Here is a 25,707-nt window from a genome sequence, read left to right as displayed (position 1 = left end):
AAAGTAACCTTCTTATATACTGGGACGTTACTAACCATAAGAACCTGAGTGATGTTCATATTCTGTGATAATAACGCGTAAGAACAAGCTTAATAAATTGTAACTCATTAAAATCATCTTTGTTTAACACAAAGTCCAAATTTTAATTGTGATTAACCGCAAAAGCGGAACAACAGCAGTGTTGTAAGCAGTTAATTGCTTACCCTCGCCATCACAAAAAGTACGCCATATTGCGTCCAGCGAATTAACCACCGCGAAAGAGAAATTTACGAATAAAGGGTGGAATCGTTACACGCTGCATTTAAAATTAGAACCCTTTAGGGCGCCACGCCGACAGACAAAGAGCCGAATGGCAAATTGTCGGCAGGTAGCGAATATGGAATGGAGTCCAATAATTACTAAGGGCTCTACTTTAATAAATGGCTGTTTTTCTAAATTATGAAGGGCCGCTCGCGCCATACGGACGTACCTGCCGAACCCTTCGCCACTCACCGCATAATGACTTACACTCGACATATTTGCAGCTATAAATTTTGGAATTCAATCAATTTTAAATCGGATACTGTTACATGGAGATATTCCAATACACACACTAATATAAAAAATACACATACATTGTGTACCTACATATGTGTAATTTATTTAAGTGAATTAATCACTTGTTAACTTTTCTACTTGGGCCTCGGTTTCATACCATGCGTTGAACTCTTTTACATTGCAAATTTATTTTTATAAAGTGTGTGCTATATCAATCAATATATATTTTTTTTGCATATATAGCTATTTTATTTTTATACAAAATAAACAAATAAATAATCACATAAGCGAGTTTAAAATGAAATAATATTAAATGAACTGTTTTTCCGTAGCTTTTTTGTAGCACGCTCGTAGTGAATCCTTAGAAAGTTTCGTTGTTTACTCAGTAATGCTCATACATTAACCATACAAAAATATAAGTCAATAGTAATACTACCTACGAATACAACTTATTAACCCGTTATTTTTTCGAACGGGACATACACAATCTCAAATAGGATTTTCACTTATAGGCAATAAAACAAATTCTAAAAATAAAAAAATACGAACAATAGTATGCCTTTTATACTATACCTACTAGTTTTAATTAAGTTAAGTATGCATTAAATGTAGCACCAAGGAAGTAAGAGAGAATATCTGAAAAATTTTACTCAGAAATATTGAATGGAAAAAATACGTAACGCGAACAAAAACCATTTTTAAGAAGTCTTTATCCTTGTATTTGGATGTTTATATAAAAACATACAACATGAAAGGGTAACGGATGACAACACCCTTTTGCCTGGAGGCAATGGAGTGTACTACGATGACTTGTAATTCTGATGTTTTCGCTGTTAAAATCGCATTTCCTGAACATTTAGCGAAATCACCGGAGCGCGCACGAGAGCCCGCCGGGGACAAAACTCGTCTCCCGGACAATACATTCGGAGACTATTTAAAACGAATCCCTTAACGACACCTACGCTCTTAGTAAGTGCATAGCGAAGTGTAGTACAAGTCACACGCGATTGACAATATTATTCTAAAACTGTTTTCAAACTTATGCGTTGCATTATACTATTAATAAATAATACAGGTATTAAACACATACAAACATTACATACCTACCTACCTTTATTTTATGTCGGACGTTCATTCATTAATGTATTCAATTTATGATTCGAAACATCATTGTAACACGTTACGTGCGCGTTTAATACTATAAAGACGCAATTCAATCAAAATTTTTGACCGTTATACTTGCTCCATCCAAATAGGAAAGAGAAAATAAGATATATCGATAAAAATTGAACGATCAGATTAAACAGCATTGTAAGAAAAATTAAATTTTGTATTAGATAGTTTTCATACGATTTCAAAATTAACTTCAAACACTGCTTCAAAACTTTTAACCAGAGTTGAATGCGGTTTACATAAACGTATTTAATTTAGAGAAAGCTACAATTTCTACCACAATTTCTTCGCGAAGGCGAAAAGTGACCTACTCGCAGGCGTAGCCGCGGGCAACGTTAGTTTTTGGAAAACAGTTTTTACTAACCTGTTTGAACAGTCTCTTTTTTACTTACAAGGAATTCTAAACAGCGACAACTTATAGCACTTTAATATATATGTAAGTAGAGATGTGAATAATTATTAGGTATATTATTTTTTTTACTACAATACATTTTATTATTACACATATGTATAAGAACTACAGCATACATCTACAACCTAGGTAATGGACAAAAATATTTCATTAACAATCACCGCCACACGGCATCGTTGATCATTTGTACCATACACCAAAAGTGTCGTACTCCGCTCGGCTGCCGAACCCCGCCGGCACCGCGGCTCGCGGCACAGCACCCATCCAACTATTGCCCTAATCCTTTCTCAGCCCAAGCCTTTCGCGAGCGACAGACCAGAAACATTTATTATATTAATATTGTCAAATATTTTGGCGGGTGGTTCATTGTGATTTTGTCACAAATGAAGGCAGACTGAATGTGAGCTTTTTATATAAACCGCTACTTATTGGTAGAAAAATATTTTTTTTAATATACTTTCTTCTAGCTCTATATCTTTTAATTTTTTCTACTCCGTCCAAACTTTCACAGAAGTTACACATAATATCTCGATATGATAATCGAGAATAATCGTCCCATAATATACAAATCTAATAAGTAAAGAACTTTGTATAGATATCTATATTCAACGAGAATAACTATAACTATAATTTAATTGTCCATGTAGAAACTTTAAAGGACACGCGCGATTCGCGAGCGATTCAAGATCTAAATGAGAGACTTGTACTACGAAGTATCAGTTTCCTGAGGGGAAAGTATCTTACAGATCTTTCTACGATCACTCTTAATATTCAGTGGTAACAATTTTCACTTAAAATTCAATCTTGTGGAAATCTTAAATAACGTCAATTTTTATAAAAATAAGTATACAATTGTTATAAAAATTCTCTGTAAAATTAAAATATTCTAGTTACTTCTGTAAAGCTAGAAAAAAATCTCTGTCTATCCAGACTACATTGATAATTGACGATGTGATTTTGCGCGAGCCTTACCTGCTTGCTTATTTAACGTATTCACGAGGTTTTTACAAATACAGAGTGACCAAACAAAGTCTGTCACAAATACCCGTCATTAATACATGTCGAGCAAAGACTGCTAGAGACGTTTGAACTAAGATCACATCATTAATATTGAGTGGTACACGTAGGCGGTGCCGGCACAAAAGGATGCTTTCATGGAGGAATGCTTTCACCCTTTACGACTTCCATCTATTTGTCAAAGAGGCCCTTGCTGAATTAATTCAGGAAAAAAACACCATACTTATTCTAATTGTAGCTACTACATTCAAGCAACTTAATGATGATATTGTGGTACGTTATGATGTTTATTGATGACGATTCTACGCCTGTCTGATTTTCCTTAAATCGTAGGGTCATAATATCTGCAATAGGTATATTCACATCTACTGCAACAGCTCATAATAAAAATATCTTTATTTTACAATTTTGATCTAAACGAAATCTATTTAATTGGAGCACGTCGTTTCTCGCTGAACTATTAAAATATTTTTTTTCGGTCGGTGATTGATTGGATAGGTAGGAGTTCACCAGAGAGCATATAAGCGATATAATATATCTCGTGAAAAAATGCCAATGAACTACTGTAACTGTAACTGCCTGTCCCCAGGAAGCATACATACATACATAAAAACATAAGCATATACTGCATCAAAAATGTTTGGTGTCAAGGATCAAGGAGCATATTTTGATGCACTAGTGCTTTTATCTTTCAGTTCGACAGTCTTCTTCCACAACCAAGGGAATACGAACTGATCCTTCTCTACTATGTCTGTTCCTACAAGGTACTTTCCTTTATTTTCCTATAAGACATTAAAAGATTTATAGCCAAATATTGGCATTCCATGGAACGTTACAATCCACAAATAACCGTCAGCCGATAGTATTTGGCAGGACTGGTCCCTATACATTACTTGTCTACTGTGCGAAAAGGTATTCTTGGGGAACAAAAGAACGTGATAATTATGGAAAATTAAATATTTTCATGTATGTGCAACATGATATTTTTTTAAATGCGAAGTCATAAAGTTTTAACTCGTTTATGGTAAGGAACCAACTCCAACACCCACCAACGTTCTAGTTGCAGATGCGTGTTATGAAAATTTCATTGATCGAATAGCACTATCATATATCTTTATACCAATGCTAGGATGTATTTAAAAAAAACTTAAATAAATTTATGTGCCTAACTCTGGCGGGTTGATCATGTGACAAAGAGCAGAGCCGGCCCGGTCAACCCATTAGCTTGCTCCGCGGGGGCTCATGATCACTTTGCTCATGTTAATTTATGTGCTTTGTCGCTTTGTCCACTGCACAATGAATGCATTTTTATAGCATTCGGCTGCCGGACACCCAGATTAACATCAGTTGGTTTTGGCTTTCTCTCGTTTTGTGCCAGTACAAAGGCCGGCAGGCACCTGGCATTAATGGCTATAAGTAATGGATATTTCGGAAAAAAACGTTAAAGCTACTAGTATTATTTGTGCAAAAGGGGTTGGTAGGAATGTCTGAATAACGTATCGACGTATGCTTAGGTAAATATTAACAGTGATTCAGCAAAATTATTGCTTTTGATTTATTGATGGAAAGTTACTTTCACTTCGATGACTATTACTGTTAACAGTTCCAAGGAAATAAAAAAAAACCAACGGTTTCAGAAATTCGAGAATATTTTATTTTGATTTAAAGTTATTTATCAGTAAGTAATTCTTAACGAATGACTTATTCGTTGAGAATTATTTCCTAACCTCCTATTTAGCGTTCACTCGTTTTCAACACGTGAATCAGAGTCATCATTGGCCGTAGAGCGCGCTGCAAGTTCGCCGTGTATACGCACCCTATACACACAGGTGTACACAGGGTGTCCCCAATTGGAGTGCACACGCAACCTGATCACGTTGAACCCCTTGACGTTGGCGTTCTTCACTTCGAAGTACTGGATTGGCTTGCCCTCTCGGTCGTACTCGAACGTGCCTAAGTCATGAGGATACGGGTCCCTTTTGTATTCTAGACCCTCGAGTTGGAATAACCGTGGAGCTGAAGATATTTCCCTGTAAATGGCAAAACATTATTACGCATTGTTACATTTCTTATTTATTTGCCATTTTCTACAGGTTTTGCAAAGTAAACGTGTTGCAGCTAAAAGCTGGAAAAAAAAACAATATAAAACTCACTAAAATTTAAAATTAATAAATGAAGTAACCTCACATTTTATTGCATTGAATAATGCAGCTGATACACTGAAGAACACTACAACATTGAAAAGTTTTTAGTTAAAAAGAAAGGTTGTGGAATGTAAAAATCAAACGGCTAAGAAATTTACTTTAAACACTCACTCACCTCGTTGGCGCTATCTGGCGTGGTATATGTTCCATACTGACGCCAGTCACGCGAACAGTGCCCAACAAGCGTATGGTTACCTCTCCTCTAGAGCCCTTGAAAGCCCAGCACTCTCCGGGCAAGGACTCTGGCCTAATAATAGCCCTGGCGCCTAGGCATTCGCTGCACATCATGGAGGTCAGCAGATGAAGCACCCAGGTTACCGGGGACTCGTTTATGACGTGTTCGACTGTGTTGCCGGTGTCGAGAATCTTGGCGCCAGCCGACTCCAGTGCATAGTCAGTCATCTAAGAATACCACTTCAGTCAAAAACTATATTGCCATGTTTTCAATATTTTATCATCGACTTTCATAATTCTACAGATGCAGTTTTTTCTATGGACTATGGTTCTTAAAGCCACCGCAACCTTTGCGGTGGACCTTTCCTTAAGCATCGCTTTTTAGTCAGGCACAACCGTTCGACCACTATGCATGTGTTAATTTATTTTCTCTTCATCATCGATCGAATGGTAGAGACGAATCTCTAAATAGACATAAGTTTGTCAATGAATTCTACATACATAAGTTTATATAATCACGTCTAAATCCCTTACGGGGTACACAAAGTGACAGGTTGCTAGCCTATCGCCTACAAGAATCCCAAGTTAGCCTTTCCCTTAGTCACCTTTTATGACATTGATGGGAAAGACATGGAACTGTCCTATTCTAAAGTGCGGGGAACCCCACGGCACAACCCATATTGAATTCTATTCCACATTCTCAATATATCTATATTGCGATATAGCTTAAGGTACCTGACAGTACGAGCTTGCATGAAGAGAGTTATGAATGTGAAAGAAGCCAAACAAGTAAGCAGGGATCATGGCAAGTGGAAAGATGTCTCTGCCTTCCCCTTAGGAAAGGAGGCATGAGTTTATGGATGTATGTAAGTACCTGCCTGTCATAATCGACGGTACCAAGAGCGCCGCTGCTTCGCCGCATAGCGGGCTCGAGCGCGTCCCGCGCGCGGTCCGCAGCCGCCGCCATGGCCGGCAGCGACGACGATATGCGCTGCATCTCGTTCTGTAATCGCTCGTGCTTGCGATTCACCTCGAATGTTAAATTCTTGTCAGTAGGTAATAGTTTTGTTATAAGTAGGCTCTCAGGCTTAGTAAATTTCAATCTTTTCAAGACCGTTGGCTCTGTCTACCGTACTGGATGTCTGCGTACCGTAAGGGATGAAGGCGTGATTTTGTATTTTTATATAGATAGGCCATTCATAACACTTTGAGATAGATATTCGGTAGTTCATAAGTAGTAAGGGAAATCCCATGCTTACATACATACGAGGGGTGATCCAAAAGTAATGATAATCAATAATAAATACAATGAATATATTATATAAATAAATTTATTTCTCAACATAGTCTCCTAGCAAGTCTATACATTTAGTCCATCTTTTTTCTAAACCTAAAATACCTTTAGAAAAAAATTCTTTATCCTGACTCTCAAAAAACTCGTCAACCGCGGCCATCACATCGCTATCATCGTCAAATTTCTTGCCCCGGAGGTGTTCCTTGAGTCGAGGAAAGAGATAGAAGTCACTGGGGGCTAGATCTGGTGAATAAGGTGGGTGTTCCACCAGCTCAAAGCCCGCTTCTTGAATGGCAGCCATGGCAACTGCAGCTTTGTGAGCCGGTGCGTTGTCTTGATGGAACAGCACTCCAGCCCGCAGTTTGCCTCGCCTTTTCTCCTTAATAGCCTCCCGCAATCTTCTTATTTGTTCTGCATAGTAAGAGCCTGTAATAGTGGCCCCCTTCTCCAAGTAGTCCACCATGATTATTCCTTCAGCATCCCAAAAAACAGACGCCATAACCTTCCACGCTGAGCTTGACATTTTGAATTTCTTCGGCGTCGGTTCATCGGCTCGTTTCCATGTCATCGATTGCTGTTTTGTTTCAGGATCAAAGTGATGGATCCAGGTCTCGTCCATGGTCACAAAACGTGACAAAAAATTTTCCTTGTCTGCCTGGAACTTTTCGAGATTTGCTCTTGACATGTCGATTCGTTTCTTCTTTTGCTCGTCGTTTAACATTTTCGGTACCCAACGCGCGGAGACCTTTCTCATATGCAATTCGTTCGTAAGGATTCTTTGAATGCTGCCATATGAGATCCCTGTGACCTCAGCTACATGCCTAATAGTCACTCTTCGATCTGCCAATATAACTTCTTCAACTTTTTTCACATTTTCTTCAGTGAGAGAGGTCGATGGGCGTCCTTCGCGGTGTTCGTCTTCCGTCGATGTTCTTCCCAGCTTAAACTCCTTAACCCAGCGTGCAACTGTAGAATATGGAGGAGCAGAGTCCCCTAATGTTTCCACCAGGTCGCTGTGTATGTCTTTGGTAGACATTTTTTTCAAGCAGAGGTATTTAATCACGGCTCTGATTTCGTTTTTGTCCATTTTGATGTTCACTCCTTGACTGTTCGTATTCAAATGAATGTAGCTCCCGGGAATCGTGACCTATTTATATGATTTTTTTTACCTGAACTAGTGGATAACTGAGCAAGTGGCTGACATATTTTTTTTATTTCTTTGTGCACTAGAAATAACTGATTATCATTACTTTTGGATCACCCCTCGTACATAAATCACGTCACTTTCTCGGAGAGGTAGGCACTCTGCACATTTCCACTTGCCACGATCCCTGCATACTTCTTTCGCTTCATCCACATTCAAAACTCTCTTCATGCAAGACCTTTAGCCCGAACTTCTCCGATTTGATCAATCCCCAATCCCTAAGAAAAATACAGGTAAGTTAGTACCTCTGTTAGTCCATGCGTAAGTTGCAAAACTACGTGACTTATATCTGACAAATCTCCATCCAGCGCGACTTGGGCAGGTCCCCAGACATACGCATACATTTGGAGCCCTAGGATCAAGGTCAGGGTCACACACACGAAGGAGCAAAAAAGGTTTCGGATAAACCCATTTTGTTCAAAAGGATCGCGTACACAGAGGCGAGATGGAGTGGAGCGACGCATTCTTAGCTTCTAAGAAAATATAACGACGGATTTATGGCGATAAATACAAGAAATGCCTGCCTACTTGCAATGCTCTTGAATGTTCAGAGATGACAGTTTCACATCAAAAAAAATTGCCTGTCAGGCAAAGAGCATTTAATCTTATAACTAAATACCCTAAGATAAAATCACTGTTTTACTGTCATGTGCAAAGCAAAATATAATTTTTATGAATAAACACCTTAAAATCCCCTATTCATAAATCCTCTCTCTACTAACCTTCTTGTTATACAGTGTCAGGTTCCTGTTGTTCAAGATAGCTTATTCACTCCTCTACCTTTTCGCATAACTAACAGTACTATTTTGATGGCTGATCTCGTTTCTATAAAACAAGCCCTGAACCTGAATAATTTGTTGTACCCAGTAATACATTCGTGACTTTCCTCAGGAAGATGTCACCTTTGCTATGAATAATACTTATTATTAATATTATAACAAAGGTAATCAATATACCTCACAACAGTCAGCTAAGTTTTACGCTACTTTCTCGGCAAGGTTTTTGGAAAATCAGTATATAATAGCTTACATGCAATTTACGATAAATAAACACAAAAGATATATAGTACATACATTTATTATATAAATAAGAATTAGTTATTAGCATCTGCGGTTGTCTATCTACGGTGTTCGTGACAAATTAATAAGCTGAATGAAGCGCTTTGTTTTGGATCAGCAGGCCAATTCTGCTATTTGTTAACCGAAACAGTTCGGATGCGTTTCAGCTTGGTTACAGTTGCGTTTATATTGTCAAACGGTATACCAGTAACTTTACGTTGATAGCTGAAACGCAAATGAAACGGAAGCGGTTGGTTATTTGCTGCCGATGCAAAACCGTAACTTTGGACAATTCAACCAATGCAGAACCGTTGCGTTTCGGCCGGACCAACTGTCAAAAACTTATCAGAATACGAAATAATAGCCGAACGGCAAACGGAAGGTTATGTGTCCTTTAGCAGAATACGACAAACGAACCGTTTCGACTGCGTAACCAATGCCTTACGGCTTCGTTTTGACAAATTGTTAGTAGAATACCAAAAGTTGTCATCAATGCGTTTCAGATCCGTTTCGGATTAAAATAAAATAGCAGAATTGACATGCTGTTCTGTAAAATAAAATTGTTTGTTCACTGGTGTTCGGCGACAGTAGGTTTGTTTGAATTTGAAATCCATAAAGCGCCCCTAGCAAAAAGTCAATTACTACGGATTGCTGACAGATGAAACTGTCAACGACACGCTCATTTCTGAATGAATCATAATACTTTATTATTAAAAAAGGTAAAGGTCTGGCACACGCGGCCATAACAGATTGGACCGCTGACACGACAACCGCAGCGCGCCGCCTAAGCCTTCTGCTGCTGCGTGGCGTACTCGATCTGCGCGGCCGCCACGGACTTCATGGCGTCGTGCGCGGCGGACACGTTGGCGCGCCACGCCAGCAGCACGCCGCGCAGCGCCCGCCACTGCGCGCGCGCGAACGTGCGGTGCATGGTGCTGGACACGCGCACGCTGCGCTGCGCCTGGTCCATGCGCGCGCGCACCAGCCGCGTCTTCAGAACTGCGGCATACGTACATCTATGTTCATTACTGATATCTTACACTGTTTGCATGTTCTATGACTTGACCATCAGACTATTTCGTTAAAATATTTTTTTCAGTTTATTCCCCCGGGAGCAATTCTTCGGAAATATAAACAAGTAATCGACTTCAATAATAATAATTGTTCCAAAAAATCTCATTCTCTCGATATAATTATTATTTCAACTGATGTCATTATGTTGTCAGATAAGATTCCTCCAAATAAATAAGATAGTAATAAATCATAATGATAATTACCTTCAATAATGAATGCTTCAACATCTTTTTCTTCAATTTGAAGTTCGGAAATCATTTCATCAAAAGTGATTTCAGGATTTGCCTCAGCCATTTGCATGAATGATAGTATTCTCATCTTTTTGATGTTCTGTTCATGATTGAGCCCTGTAAAACATATGAAATCTATTAATTTAGCTAAAAAAAGACCAAGTACTTTAATTCCTACTTTTATCTGCTTAGCATTACTCGGTATTTATTTAAATTAAATAAAAAAGGACAAAAAACAAATGTACAAACGGCGGACTTAATGTATGTGCAGAATACACACTTACAATTAGGTGTGATAGGTCCAATCACTTTCTTTGTGATCCACAATTGCGCCTTAGACCAATTCCGAATTGACCATTTTCTTAGAAGCTTGGAACTCAAAAATAAAGTACAATAAACCACAAATTACAACAATACCTTGAGAATGTACAAATTCCTTGTGGCTGTTATAAAAGGTTAGATAACTGGATAATTTCTCTGATACAAAGATGTTGAGGAGGTCATGGATGAGTTCTCCTTCCAAGAACCTAACGGGTTTAAGGGCCAGCAGAGGGTCCAGCAGGAAAGTATTGGGATCCGCCAGGGCCGTCACTATGCACTTGATAGCATCCTCTCTTGCATACGAGGCGTTCTCATCTGTGTAGGTACCAAGCAACTCTATCATCACTTTGGCTGCTAGTTCACTGAAATTGTAAAACCAAACTTATTTGAATTTTCACTTTTAACATGAATGTGCAAAGAAGGGTAATGTGTTTATAAGTCTATGTTAGAGGCTTGGTCAATTTTGATGATTATAGATGACATATGTCAATAGATTTGTCTTAAAGTTGTGAGTGTCACAAAAACCACCTCTCCCCTCCACCTGGAAATGCTGGAGTAATGCTTAACTTATTATTTAATGAGTCATCGAGAACTAAATATATAAATAACAGCTAGAGAAAAAAATATAAATAACAAATATTCTGATTTTGAATTATGATTTGTTTAAGTGTGTATAAATTACTATTTCAATGGTCCAATTATTTAGTACCACTTAATATACATACCAAACTACAGAGCGCTTTTTTTCTTTTTAGTTTTTATTTGTTGTTACAAAGTCTGGATATTTGTTTTTTACAATATATTTTTTAATATGTCATTAAGAATATTATATAAGTATATTAAATAATTCGCAGGAGAAAACTTATAAGATTTCATACTTGAAACATTCTTATAAGAATACAAAATATATTTACATTAAAAAAAAAATTTGGTGTCAGAACTCATCTGGAGATCATAACAATATGTACAAATTTATAATCTCAGCAAACAAGTAGCAAGCAAATAAGTCTATTCATTATGTTTGGTAGTGCAAATTTTTTTGAATTGTACATGGAAACAAAATGGTTGGACATTTGTTAGGTACTTGCTATTTTAAAATGAACAGACCATGGATTTCATCTATATATCCTTTCCTATATTTCAAACTTTTCAAGCCCATCCTGACCAAATGTAAAAGATAAATGTTTTAATGTTGAAAAATTGAAAAATTTAAGATAGTCTCTGCCTACCCCTCCAGGAAAAGGTGTGATTTGGTGTATGTATATATGTTGAAAAATTACCTGTTGTGATCTTTTAATACTTGATGTAGTAATCTGTAAAGCTTTTGCATTTGTTCATTAGAAGGTGGGCAGGTAGCAAACTCTTTCCTCAACTGGTCCACACCCGAGAACACCTCTCGTACCGACCCCACGCGAGCAGCAAGCTCTATCACATGATAATACACATGATATCTCAAAGGTGAATTTGGCTCTAAGTTGTTGTACAATCGCCATAGCCTGAAAATTAAGGAAGATTTGTAATCAAAATATGGACTCACCTTGAATACAAATCCTTCAGATTATAAAAATAGCAATAAAACTTAGTAAATTTAACTTCTCTATTCAATTTGTTTGTTTTGTAAAAATTACACTAAAGAATAACTTTGTACAAGGGCACTAAAGAAATTAAGAATTCCCAATAACATTCCCAGTTGATAGATTCATTGACAAATGCACCAGTTGATAGTGCTTTTCTACATCTATCCTACAGTTACTTCCTTCAACATAAGAAGGGTCTACATCCACCATGCCTCATTAAAATTCTAAAACTTTATCTGACACTGCCTTTTGGGATTCATATTGAGTACATGGAAAGATGGATAGAGACTGTATATAAAAGAAGGACAAAGGAAAATTTATGAAAGAAAGTTAAAAAAGAAACCTAAGCCCTATGCTCAAATATAATTATATTTAAACTTACGATTGCAGTGCAACTAAACCTAATTTAGGTCCAGGTGCTTTAGTGAGTCTTTGACTAAAAGCCAAAATCAGATTTTCTCCTCTCTCTAAGGGTATCTGAAATAATTTTTTTTTTATTATTATCCATACCATTTGCCATACTATAAATGTGAATGTTTTCTGACCATCAAAACTAATAAACGAAGAAGAAGAAGAAATTTACATACATATAGTGTGGAGTATAGAGAACCTTTTACTTGGGCAGAACAGGTGAAAGATTGTTACTTAAGTGTGTTAACATACAGATTCTGGACACATCACATAATAGTGGTGGGCTGAGTATACATGTTTATATATGCCAAGATACCCACACATTTCATTTAGATACCTATGTATCGATGCGCCGCCGAAACCACCAAAAGTAGTCCAATAGAGGTGAAAAAAAATTAAGTGTAAAAGAAGTCAAGCAACTCTATTAATATACTCACCGATACCATAATAGAAACAATGCTGTTTAATATGGCTTCAATTTCAGTTTCACTTGGTTCTTTGAAGCAAATATCGCAGACGCCGACTATCTTGTGCAAATCATCTTCAATGCCTTTCGGTGATTTCTCTTCTGATATTTCAGCACCAAGGCTTTTGAAATATTTTCTTAGTTCTTGAGCCTAAGGTACAATAATACAACTACTTATTTATTTGTTATACTTAATTACAGTAGTAGTAGTAGTAGAAACAAAATTTACAGGTTATGTGTGATTCTACAACTTACTTGATCCTCAAGTGATATATCCATAAAAACTGCAGGACCTTGCATCTTGATCGATTATTATGTTAACACAGTCACAACAGAATGTTTAAGAAAAATTTAGACATGTGCAATATTAAGTGTAATTAGGTAAACACGAAGTTACGAGTTCTCCACTTCAACAAAAATCCAACTCGGCACGCACGCACGATAGATACGAGACGAACGAGAGACAAGATGTCAAATCCAGTGTTGCCACCTTGGATTTTTATAAAGCGCTGGGTAAAAAGTAAAATGTCGCCAGATTTCACTTTGGATCACAAAAAACCAAATAATGAAATTATTTATTGAAATATCACATTTAAGAGTACCTTATTTAAATATAAAACGAACAAATATGTTGTACGTGGTGCAAAAATTTGATAAATATATTCTTTTCAACTTAATAATTGTTTAGTACCTAAAGTATAGGCAATTAAATAAAACAACTTAACTGTGTTCATTAGTTAGAAATTTGAAAATAATCAGTCACTATCAATATAACAGTTGACAGTGACACAGACACTGTAGACAAAATGATGCAGCCTCTGTAGAAATACTGAAAAAACAGCTAAAAACCACTAAAAAAATAAAAAAAGCAATGTATCTAAAAAATCCTCTAAAGGCTTTAAAAAAGCTCCAGTTCTGGTGGAAAAAACCACCAAGGTAGCAACACTGGTCAAATCACAGATAATAATTTAAATTGTCTAAAACGTCAGACAAATTGCTTTTTTACAAGCGTCAACTTCACTTCAATTTACAACAAACAAAAAAACAAGAGCTTTTAAAACCTAGGGCCGTGTGGTTCCCGGCACCAATAAAAAAAAAAAAGAATAGGACCACTCCATCTCCATCCCATGGATGTCGTAAAAGGCGACTAAGGGACAGGCTTATGAACTTGGGATTCTTCTTTTAGGCGATGGGCTAGCAACCCGTCACTATTTGGATCTCAATTCTATCATTAAGCCAAACAGCTGAACGTGGCCTATCAGTCTTTTCAAGACTGTTGGCTCTGTCTACCCCGTAAGGGATAAAGACGTGATCATATGTATGTATGTATGTATGTTTAAAACCTAAAAAGCAAATAAAAACTAAAAGGAAGGAAATCGATAAAACTCTAATTGTAAAGCAGGCCCGGTTAAATTAATTTCCTTTTTTTTGGAACTCCCATCTCTTAGAACCCCAGAATAGTTATTTCGCTTAAAACTAAGTGAAAACATAGTCTGCGTTTATAATATCGAAAATCATCTACCGTTCGATGCAGTCGATAGCTCACTCATAATAGCTCACTTTGGTACAATAGTATCAACATTGATGCTGTGGAAAAATCTATACGCCACAAGTCACAACAATAAAAAATAAAATGACGCGGCGCTATCAGTCAAAAACAACGAAAAACCTAAATCGCGCAAGCAAAGATTTCACGGATTGGAGCATATATACAACCTCCACCTCCGACACAACATCGTAGGAGCCGCGGTTCCCCAGGCATGGTGGCGGTCGAACCAAATCATTGCTCCCGCTACGTTACTATCGATAGTTATTCGATACTATGGACAGTCTATCGATACTATTGCTTTAACTCAACTATTGATAGATTATCGATTCAATAGTGGACTATCGATCGCCAACACTAGTGTACTGTACATTATTTCTCGGATTGGTTTGGTTATATTCTCTGTGATATTTATTTTATTCGCAGTCATATTTAAATTTACTTTCTAATCTAAGTCTCCATTAAGTTTTCTATTACATTTATTTATATAACTTAATTTCTGTCTAAAACGCTTGGCGTCTTGTGAAATATAAAAGATATCATGAGTTTTCATAAAAATAATGTCTCTGAGAGTGGCCTACCAGGTACAAAACTGAAGAATAACTTACCTTTTACATCATCAGGAATACCATCCTTGGACCACGTTACAGGTGAAATAATTTTAATTCTCTTTTACTTATAAACTTCGTCGTCCGACTTGTAAAATGAAAATCGGACACAGGCTTCTTATTGACTGTAAACAAGCTGTTATTAATATGACTGTATTCCATTTTTTTGCAGGTGGTGGTTTACCAGCTTCGAGTATTTTTGCCATAGGTAAGTAACAATTTTTTTTAACTTATTGTGGGAAAGCTTTTAGGTTAACTTTTTGGAAACCCACAACATATTTGATTAACAAAATGTATAAAATTTGGTTAAGCCTATTAAACTCACCCCATTTATCTTATTATTTTTGTTTTTTGTTTTAGAGGAAGATGTGCTGGGGAACTACAGCAGAGTGCTCACAAAGTATTTTCTGGCTGAAGGCATTGTTTGTAAACATGACTTGTTTATAGCATCTGCTGACGAGGACCCAGCAATAATCGTAAACACTTATTTCATTTTTATTCTATTCACCTTCATGTTTTTGTGTTTAAACAACAAATTTTTAAAATTAGCACAATATAAAACACATTATATTATGCACAGAATTGAATACTAATCAATGAGGAAACCTGCACATTCATGCTGCTGGATGTGTAACCATTAAGATGGGAGTTAAGAGACTAAAGCCAGGAAGTAGATGGATCATTATTTAATACACATGTATAAATATGATTTTTTAAATCAGGTAAATGAATTGCCGCAACCCACTACAGAACCTTTAGAAGATGATGATGTTTCTTCTGTTGGTGAAGGTATTGATAAAATGAAGATAGCCTGGAGATATGAAGGATTGAGTCGGGTTGAGTCTTCTTTTGGCAGTAACACTAATTTTGGTCATCATTTCGACTTGAGCAAACACATTGACAGTAAAACTGTAAATAGGCGAAATATAACTTATTGTGATCCAAATATAAATCAGTCAACAGTAAAAGGTATGTATGAATGAAATTATACCTTTTCAAAACTCTTATCTTTACATGATTATAATTAAACCCGCAACTGATATTCCTTTAATCCTCATCTACTACTACAGAATTGACAACTGTTTAAAATTACTTGCAATTACCAAATAATAAACCTAGATTTCATAATGCCTTACCTTATTTCTACTTAATACAAACATATACTCACGTCTATGTCCCTTGCGGGGTAGACAGAGCCAACAGTCCTGAAGAGACTGACAGGCCATGTTTAGCTGTTTGGCTTTATGATATAATTGAGATTCAAATAGTGACAGGTTGCTAGCCCATCGCCTAAAATATGAATCCCAATTTTATAAGCCTACCCCTTAGTCGCCTCTTACGACATCCACGGGAAATGAGATGGAGTGGTCCTATTCTTTTTTATATTGGTGCCGGGAACCACATGCACATACCTAATGTTTGAAAATTTTCAGGTTTTAAAAACAGCCTTTACAGCACACTGTTAACAACTATACAAAAGGTTTTATCAAAGAAAGAATATAAAAGTAGCAAGAAAAATAACAAAAATTTTCTAAGGATAAGCATCCAAAGTATAGGATCCCCTATCTGGATGGCCTTAGACTGTGATGAAACTTCTGAGAGGAATCATTATGGTAAAGACTTGATAAAGTTCATGTACTGTCTCCGAGTGATGCTAAGAGACACAAATGCAGTTGCATTTATCAGTATACCGTCCCATCTGTTTGATGTAAGTTTATGTTTTTTTACTACCAGACCAGCATAGAAGCCTGCACTAGGTGCATGTACCTTTTCCCTTAGTAAGCCGACATCCTTGAAAAAGAGATGGAGTGGTCCTATTCTCAAGTGCTGGGAACCTTACATCCCTATTAATATAAGTTGAAATATTTACTCAGCAAAATTTTACTTGTAAAAACTTTTATAGTTATATGACACATGTACCAGTAGTATTTCAGTTACTAGCAATCTTACTCTTACTTTATCCTAATATTTGATACTGTTTTTCAGGATGACCATGTTATGAAGCGGCTCCTTTATTCAATAGACAATGCAGTGAGAATAGAGTCATTTACAGGATCAAGTAAAGAAACAAATCCAGTTTATAAAGACTATCATGGTCTATTTCATATAACAAAATTGTCAACACCATTCTCACTAGTTCCTTTTGTTCCTCCAAGTTTGGATTTGGCTTTTAAACTCAAGAGAAAGAAGTTCTTGATAGAAAAATTGCACTTACCTCCAGGTAAATTTTTTATGCCTTATAGCGGGAGCGATAGTTAAGCTCAACCTCCACCAAAGGGAAGATCTTCCGGCAGGCTATGTGTTATGCCTGGGGGACCGCGGCTCCGACGATGTTGTGTCGGAGGTTGTATAATATTGCTCCAATCCGTGAAATCTTTGCTTGCGCGATTCAGGTTTTTCGCTCTTTTTGCCTTATAGCGTCGCGGGATTTTACTTTTTTATTTTTGAGACTTGTAGCTTATTGATATCGCCACAGTACACATACATATAATTACGTTTTTATCGCTTACGGGGTAGACGATAGCCAAATCTAAAAGACTGAAAGGCCTGAGTGGTTAATTATGGGAAATTAGGATTCAAAGAGTGACTGGTTGCTAGCCCATAGTCTAAAGGAAGAATCCTAAATTTATTAGACTTTCTCTTTATTGGCTTTTACTATCTGCACGGAAGAGAGTATCTGCACTTGGCACACACTATGTTTTTTCTTCAATACTAGACCTGCATGGAGGCGTGCACTAGATAATTTTTCCGTTAGTCCACTTTTATGATAGTGGTGGAAAAAAGATGCTATTAAAATGCTAGAAACTAAACGGCACAAATAAAATTAAAAATTAAATATGTAAAGAATTAATTCTTAAAACTATAATTAGTAATATTATATTAAGTATTTTATTTCTTGGAACAATAATCTATCACTTGTATAGGACAACATGTTGGTAAGGTATCTCTCGGAAGCTCGTCTGTATTTGACGCAGATGTAGCGGTTACAAATGCGTCTTAAGATTTAACCACAAATATGCTTCTTTTGCCATCTAACCTTGAATAAATTGTATGGTACGATCGGATAGATGGTGGTGATGACAGTTTAGACAAATGGTGAATATTAAGGTACAACATGGGAATATCATTAGTTAAGGTTTGCATTTGCCTTTTGTTTCAGAACTTCAAGAGACCAGTGAGAGAGAACAAGATGACATAACCGCTATTCCTCCTACCTGTGGTGGATTTAAGAAGAAAGATATTGATTTTTAAATAAATACTATTAAGAAATAAAATTAATATTTAAAAAATGAAATATATTTTTAACTACATGTGAGTTATAATGTCGTTAAAATGATTTTAAACAAAGTGGGCACGTTTAATTCACCTGTCCCTATTGCGCCATGCATCGTTAAAATAGAACACTGCTCTCTTGCATTCACACATTTTTATGTTGAAGTAACTCATGCATTAATTTTAAACAAAACTGCCTTAATTATTAGTCACCCCACCTGCTCAGCAGAGCGCATCTCCCTAAAACCGGCGAATCTATTCACTGTGTTATTGTTTGTTCACATGCTCGCAATATTTGAAGTGACCACATCTAATTTTTTTCGTAAAAATTAACTCATAGCAGTGAAATAAAATAATTCTGATGAGATGAGACTTTGAGTATGAGGTTTAATAAAATGGGAAGTGCTAAAGTTTTATATGGATGTTTCAATACTATTTTCTTTGTAAGTACCTATTTATCATTATTTTTAAGTTTAATATTAAAAGCTAGGAAATACCTAATACTTGTTAGTGTTTGTGTGAATTACACCAAAAAAGATTTATTACCATAGGTAATGTTTAGTTAACGCCAACAAACTTTTAATTATTCATAGGATCAAGTCAAATTAATTTAAAAAGATTATATTATTGCAAGCTGGGAGAGGTGTTCCTTCTAGCTACATTGAAGTTAGTATCATTTTGAGTAGAACAGAAAATAATTTCAATTATTTATTTATTTGTTTATGCTAATAAGACAACGGTTCTACAAGTCAAGTCTTGGATCAAGTATAAAAAGCGTGCAACTCTAAAAGGATTTCGCAAAGAATTCTTATATAGTTTAAAGGATATCGCAAAGAATTCTTAGAATTCAACATCGCGGAATTATATCAACAGGCTTGCGGTTTCTTTGAAGTGGTGTGCGGTTTCCTACTGCTGTGCGACACCCAGCGGGTGCTCCTGTCGCGATTGCTGGCGTCTCCCGAGGCGGGGCTGGACCAGCCGCCGTTCTACTTCCTAGCCCTGGCCTTGCTCGCCGCCGGGCTGCTCATGTGCGCGACCGCCGCTCTCGGCTGCTGGGCTACGTATCTGCCAGGATATTTTATCTTGACTTTTGTAAGTGAATGTACCTATAATACGGGTACATGTGTTATATCTTCGGCCTGTATCGATATAATTATTAGATAAATGCAACTGATAAATTAAAAAAAAATCTTTGGAATAAAGTGCCAGGAACAGCAACGTGTGCCCGGTGCTTTGGAATAGGATCTTGGACATTGTTAAAGGCGACTAAGGGAATAAGCACTTACCCTAGTCACATTAAAATTCAAAAATTTTATTCATTATTATGGGATACTTCATATCACTAAATAATTGTCATATCTTTTGGCTTCACAACATTGGTTGAATTTATTTAAAACTACGTTTACTGCCGCTTCCAAAGCGTCAGTGCAGAAGAAGCGATAACACACTGCACTGCAGCATTTTCCCCAACAACGTCACCTCACTGATATCCGAACTTAGAATAGAAATGTGGACAAGAGAATACATTGTTCAGGTTAATTGACTTATATGATTTTTTTTTATGGATGGGCAATTTTAAATAGATTTATGTACAGAGTGTATTGAATTTTGATTTAGGTTAGATTCAAATCAAACTACAATTCTTTACGAGGTTCCTGTGCCAAGCTCAAGCCAGATGTTTTTATCGTTCAGGTAATCATCAGTCCTATAATAGCGTTCTTAGTGCAATAACTATGCATTAGCCAAGATTAGGTTTCCCTTAATGCACCAGGGTCGCGGCTGTACGACAAAAATATCAATATGTGCAGCCCTGGATGATGGACGGATAACTTATATACATACCTACCACCTACGTAGATATTACGTTTTTTTTTAATTTATAATGGTTCTACTGAGAAATACTGTGTCTTTGGCTGTATCTTAACTGGATAGATTGTTCCTTCCAGTATTTCCTGGTCGTGCTATCCCTTCTGATGTGCGAATGTGCGGGCGGCGTGCTGGCGTCGATATGGCCGCGCTGTCTCGGGCTTCAGAACGCGCACGGTGGCGCAGTTGGAGCCCTACAGACCTACTACGCTTTGCCAGACTACGAATACTTTACTGCCGCGGTAGATCTTGCACAGACTGAGGTGAGTGAAGATATAAAAAAATCAAATGGTTTTACGCCTAAATTCGTAGAGATACCTCTAATCAAACACCTCTTTGAGAAAAGACAAGGCTACCTTTTAAAAATAAATTCATTCATGTGGGAAAAAATAGTATTAGTGAGTGGGTCACACGCTCCGCCCGCATGTTGTTTCGCAAAGTTCGCGCTACACTACATCATCGCCTTTGTTGAGTCTCAACTCTACACGAGACAATATTATCAACACTTGTTACTAGATGGCGCTGTCTCATTTTAAAACTCGATATGGTTTGTTGTAACGAAACTAGTTAAATTACGAAGTCCGCAACGTTACATTGACTGACAGCCTACAGCTGAAATTTGGCATAGAGATAGATTTTTGTATTTCTACACTATACTTGTTATAGAAAGTAGGAATTTCATGACTATATAATTATCAAGTTTTTTTGTTACTGTCACGGTTCCCAACCTAGTGATGATCCCCCAAATTTATGTAGTAAATAAGTAGGATGGGATTTTTTAGGGGTGCTCTGAATATATAATATTCTGTTATTCTGAATATAATAAAACTATTCAATCCAATCCAATAATAGTCATTCAAATATATTTATTATATTTTAACCACTTCTACGAAATGGATGACATCTAGTGTAATTATGTCCTATATTTAAGTACTCTCTTATGACTAGTATCGGCAGTATTGCTTCCTAACGGAATGATCTAATTCATCTTCAAAAATGTTAAGTTTATGTAATGGCAATATACCTATATGATTAAAAAAATGCGGACTCTTCAGAAGAAATTGATATAATTTATAATGTATTAGATAATTTATGAATAAAGAAAATCAATACATATTACTACATATTTATTGTATATATTATTACTTTTATTAATACATATTATTTTAATAAGATATATTTTTAGGGGGATTTTCAAATAATTGAAGCAATTTTAGGGGGTTTTGACTTAGTAAAAGGATAAATATTTTTGAGAGTTGGTAACGATGGATACTGCCTACAGCCCTTCGAAAAAGTCCCTTAGAGCACATCTAACCCACATGAGGAACCTTCTTGCAAAATTTTACATCTCAAGTAAAAGGCCCAGGTTTATAAACCTGGGTCTGATATAAATTAGAGCTGTGCGCTGATGTTAGTGAAACTTTTAGTTGCTTTTTCCTTGTGGTCATACTAGTTTGTCATAAAAGTATGACTACAAGGATGAACATGTCCCCCTGGTTTTGTCTTTTATGTACTGTCAACAGCATGTCAACCTCCTAAATAAGTACAATACAAATTCGCCTCTATGACCGCCTCATAGAGTTACATTAAAGGTTACTTGATATGGGGCTTGACTGTATCTAAGGTGTATGTACTAATTTCCAGTTGGAATGTTGCGGTATGACGAGCAGCCGGAACTACGACATGTCGGCTTGGCAGCTGCGACGCCTGGGCCCGCGCGGGTTGTCCGTGCCGCTGAGCTGCTGCGTGCAGTCCCACCGGTCTTACCTCAACCCAGTGCCGCGGAATACCACGCGCTGCCAGGAGGTCACGGCCGATCCGAAGTTCCGACATGTGCCAGTAATTACGCCTACAGTATAAGTCTATAAAGACTCCTTCCTCTTGGTTTTAATCCCTGTTGAATCCTCACCTTTCTCAAGAAGTTTCTAACATTCTTATGAACAAAGACCCCGCGCGATTGTTTTGCAGTACATAGTCCTTTGATCTGAAAAAGTCCAAAGACTTTCATGCCCATGCAATGAATTTGGAAATTGGTCGCTACCTACAGATAAATACGATCCGAGACTGTTAATTAGTTGAATCTTAAAATATACATCAAATTCTGATTTTACTTTATTAAAGTACCATTTTCAAGCTCTTATTTTGTTTCTCTTACAGGGCTGCCTTGATAGACTAGATGAATGGTATCAGCAGCAATATTTGATCTTCATGCTGGGCTTATTCGTTACGGCTGTATTTAAACTTGGCATTCTCTTAAGTACCGTCTTCTCCTGCATCCGCCTTAAGCGACGAAGACAAGAGATCCGCTCTTTTGTTATGAAATCCATCGACAATAATACTAATGAGAACATCTATGAAAGCAAGATGGCAATGCACGATGAACCAATAACGGCTAAGTACATACAACCTAACAACTTCTACAGCCCGCGAGTGCGAAACCCCCGAATTTTCCATAGTAAGCCCAACGAAATGGTATGAGAATTAGCTTCGGAGATAAATGCTTTAGAGAGAAAATTAGAGAAGTTTTCAGATTATTTGTACAAACATCAAGCCGATTCAATTATGTGGTGATTATTTTATTATAACATCACTGAATCGGCTAGATCATACGTCTTTTACTCATTTTGAATATGGATCTGTTGTGTTGTAATGTTTTTATTATGTGTTCATTTTTCGTCTCAAATTGGCAACAAGAACGAGTAGGTGCATCAAGTGTAGTGGCAAACTAGAGGAACGCAATCACTATATGCTTTACGATGAAGAGATCGCATTGACTATTCCTTAACTTATTATTTATTTTCAATACTTAACCCTTTAAAATAATGTGCCATAATTTCACGTCATGTAACAACATTGCTATAATTCTTTCTCTGAAGTATTTAACTTCGTACGCATTCCATACACATACGTATCATAATGCTCATTTTGTATTTCATAAATTATGTTAATTTTAGTTCATAGGTATGAAAATAAAAATACTTTTGTAATATTCTGTGTAATATGCAATATTATTTCAAAAGAATGATCAAAAATTGGTCCTAAAGTTAAAAACATTGTTAACAATGGCTCTGGAATGTCGCTATCATTCACAATTGGTTTTACAGCTATTATTTTAACAGAGAGCTGGTAATGTATACTTTTGTTACTATATACATATATATTTTCAATAAATTTTAATACAAAATCTTTAAAAAGCTTGCTTTACAAGATCTGGCATTTCTGAACATTATTTTTATAAAATCTCTTACATGATCCCAACTAAATATAATAAATCGCACTTTACTGTAAGTACTCTGCTATCCACAATCGTAGTAAATTTTAAGAAAAATTGTTTGCTACAGTTAATTTGTTCTTGTTAGTCACGTATCACAAATTTAGGTGATAAAAATTTAAATTTTTGTTTTGCATCAGAATTAATGTCGTAAAGTAAGCTTTTTTCAGTTGTTTGACAACCAATTTGTATTTCAATAATTTTGTTGTAAATAGAAGCCCATTATCATAAGGGAAACTATGGGTGGGGGAATAATACATTCGGGAATATTACTAATCATTTTCCATATTGGAAGCAAAACCAATTCTACATATCCAGAATCCCTGAACCCATCTATATGATACATGAGATCCTTAACAATAACAATAGTCTATTTATTTTCTATTTATAATAATTGATTCTATATTACCTATTGACCATTGAGACCGACATCACAGTATTATCTACTTTATCTTAGGTACAGGAATGATGTTACTATAAAACATATAACATTTGAACTATAATAAAAGGAAACTAAATTGGTTAATGGCCATTCCCAGGCGGAAGTTCACCTTACGAGCAACCTTTTTAGACCGGAATTATACATACGAAATCGCAATAAATAGTTAAATTCATACAAATCTATGGATATCGGATAAGTTTCCTGCCTTACAAAATAATTTGAATCAGAGTTCCAACGTATGTATGTCACCAGCCTATCGGATACTAAAAAGAGAATTTTGGTTTGCTTTTAAGATTTCACTATATTTTTTTTTGTTGCTATAAAGTAAATTGAAACCAAAAACGTGTCACAGTACAAAGTTAACAAGTCCCAAATGGTTGCCCGCAGAGCTGTAGTGGACGGCCAGACAAAATTAATACATTCAAACTATTGAGTTGGAAGATTAAGTCATAAAATAGTAAAAAATAACTTATTGGCCAAATTCTTTGAATATATTATTAAATAATTAAAATAGTTGATCATTGTCTTTTGTGCTTTCTTATTCCTTCCCATAACTTATCATATCAGCAATAAATATACATTAGTCTACTCGCTTCTTGATAGTCTCGCAGTCTGTGGTTTGAACAGACCGTATCACTCACTGATATCATAATATTGAACAAACATCTTAAAATTACAATAAAATATTTACAAAAGAACTTCGGAAAAATTTACGATAGGTACACTATAAATGTCTTTTAAGCACATTAAATTCTGATGTTAAATTCCTTTGATAACTTTGGTCGTTACATGAATTGGTCGCACTTCAGTTTCAATGTCCTCCAATCCATTCAAAAGAGAGTTTCTCGACTTCAAATAAAATTATTTGATTGGTCATTTTAGAGTATATCATTCAAAAAGGAATTGTCTAAAGAGTTGAGGAGTTCCTGTGCGGTAAGGTTGCTTGCGTCCGTGGAAGGCATATTGTCGAGGAAGTCCAGGTTGAACTCTGCAGTTTGTCCCGTGAAGGAAGACGAATTGTGTAGCGAAGGGAAACTATGGTTGGACTGCATGCCGTTCTGCGGCATCATGCTCTGCGGCATGGCGCTGCCCTGCGAGTGCATGCCGCCGCCCATGCTCGACATGCCGCCTTGCTGCATGGACATGCTTTGCGACTGACTCATGTGTATATTTGGCATCTGAAATTAATGTCAAATTATAACTATTACATATTCTTTATAAACAAATTCCGCCCAAGTAGTTAAGTATTATAACCAAGTTATATAAAAAGGCATCTTTTTGCAAGCACAGCAAATATTTTTTTAAAGATTTTTATCTAAACCTTACACATTTTTGAGCAAAATGTGTATGCAAACGCTATTGAATATATATGTTTTAATTGTACCAGAAGTTCTATTTATAAACAGTTAAATATCTATATCAAGTAATATTCATAATAACAATACACATATATAACATAATATAAATAATAATAATACCGTGTGGTTCCCGGTAAGTACCAATAGAAAAAGAATTGGACCACTCATCGCTTTCCCATGGATGTCGTGGA

General features: G+C 36.2%; 5 protein-coding genes across 6 annotated transcripts in view; 2 read left to right on the top strand and 3 right to left on the bottom strand.

The window, feature by feature from the left end:
* Positions 1-4,872: 4,872 nt before the first annotated feature.
* On the bottom strand, positions 4,873-9,191 carry LOC106131049 (SUN domain-containing protein 2). Its single transcript, XM_013330038.2, has 4 exons — positions 8,261-9,191; positions 6,392-6,547; positions 5,459-5,745; positions 4,873-5,169 (listed from the first exon to the last, which is right to left on the bottom strand). Exons 1-4 carry the CDS (start codon positions 8,477-8,479, stop codon positions 4,881-4,883), a joined length of 951 nt encoding a protein of 316 aa, XP_013185492.2. The 5' UTR covers positions 8,480-9,191; the 3' UTR covers positions 4,873-4,880.
* A 430-nt stretch (positions 9,192-9,621) lies between these two features.
* Positions 9,622-13,620, bottom strand: LOC106131125 (eukaryotic translation initiation factor 3 subunit M). Its single transcript, XM_013330116.2, has 7 exons — positions 13,408-13,620; positions 13,124-13,303; positions 12,658-12,752; positions 11,979-12,194; positions 10,795-11,060; positions 10,351-10,494; positions 9,622-10,072 (listed from the first exon to the last, which is right to left on the bottom strand). Exons 1-7 carry the CDS (start codon positions 13,450-13,452, stop codon positions 9,858-9,860), a joined length of 1,161 nt encoding a protein of 386 aa, XP_013185570.1. The 5' UTR covers positions 13,453-13,620; the 3' UTR covers positions 9,622-9,857.
* A 1,435-nt stretch (positions 13,621-15,055) lies between these two features.
* On the top strand, positions 15,056-18,595 carry LOC106131252 (elongator complex protein 4). The gene is made up of 7 exons (XM_013330274.2): positions 15,056-15,348; positions 15,479-15,514; positions 15,667-15,782; positions 16,029-16,275; positions 16,740-17,014; positions 17,293-17,527; positions 18,467-18,595. Exons 1-7 carry the CDS (start codon positions 15,240-15,242, stop codon positions 18,556-18,558), a joined length of 1,110 nt encoding a protein of 369 aa, XP_013185728.1. The 5' UTR covers positions 15,056-15,239; the 3' UTR covers positions 18,559-18,595.
* Positions 18,596-18,959: 364 nt separating this feature from the next.
* On the top strand, positions 18,960-23,818 carry LOC106131253 (tetraspanin-33). Its single transcript, XM_060944595.1, has 5 exons — positions 18,960-19,022; positions 19,453-19,671; positions 20,526-20,708; positions 22,090-22,284; positions 22,603-23,818. Exons 1-5 carry the CDS (start codon positions 18,960-18,962, stop codon positions 22,921-22,923), a joined length of 981 nt encoding a protein of 326 aa, XP_060800578.1. The 3' UTR covers positions 22,924-23,818.
* LOC106131251 (neurogenic protein mastermind) overlaps positions 23,450-25,707 on the bottom strand; it is a 26,995-nt gene continuing 24,737 nt past the window's right edge. For both annotated transcript variants that reach the window (XM_013330273.2, XM_060944594.1), the window contains one exon: positions 23,450-25,336. In XM_013330273.2, the coding sequence (XP_013185727.2) occupies positions 25,037-25,336 (300 nt within the window). In that variant the 3' untranslated portion in view covers positions 23,450-25,036. The remainder of the gene's footprint in view (positions 25,337-25,707) is intronic.

The sequence above is a fragment of the Amyelois transitella genome, chromosome 6, assembly GCF_032362555.1.
Source record: "Amyelois transitella isolate CPQ chromosome 6, ilAmyTran1.1, whole genome shotgun sequence".
Lineage (NCBI taxonomy): Eukaryota > Metazoa > Arthropoda > Insecta > Lepidoptera > Pyralidae > Amyelois > Amyelois transitella.
The sequence above is the reverse complement of the archived record's forward strand: the minus strand, read 5'-3'. Positions and strand labels throughout refer to the sequence as shown.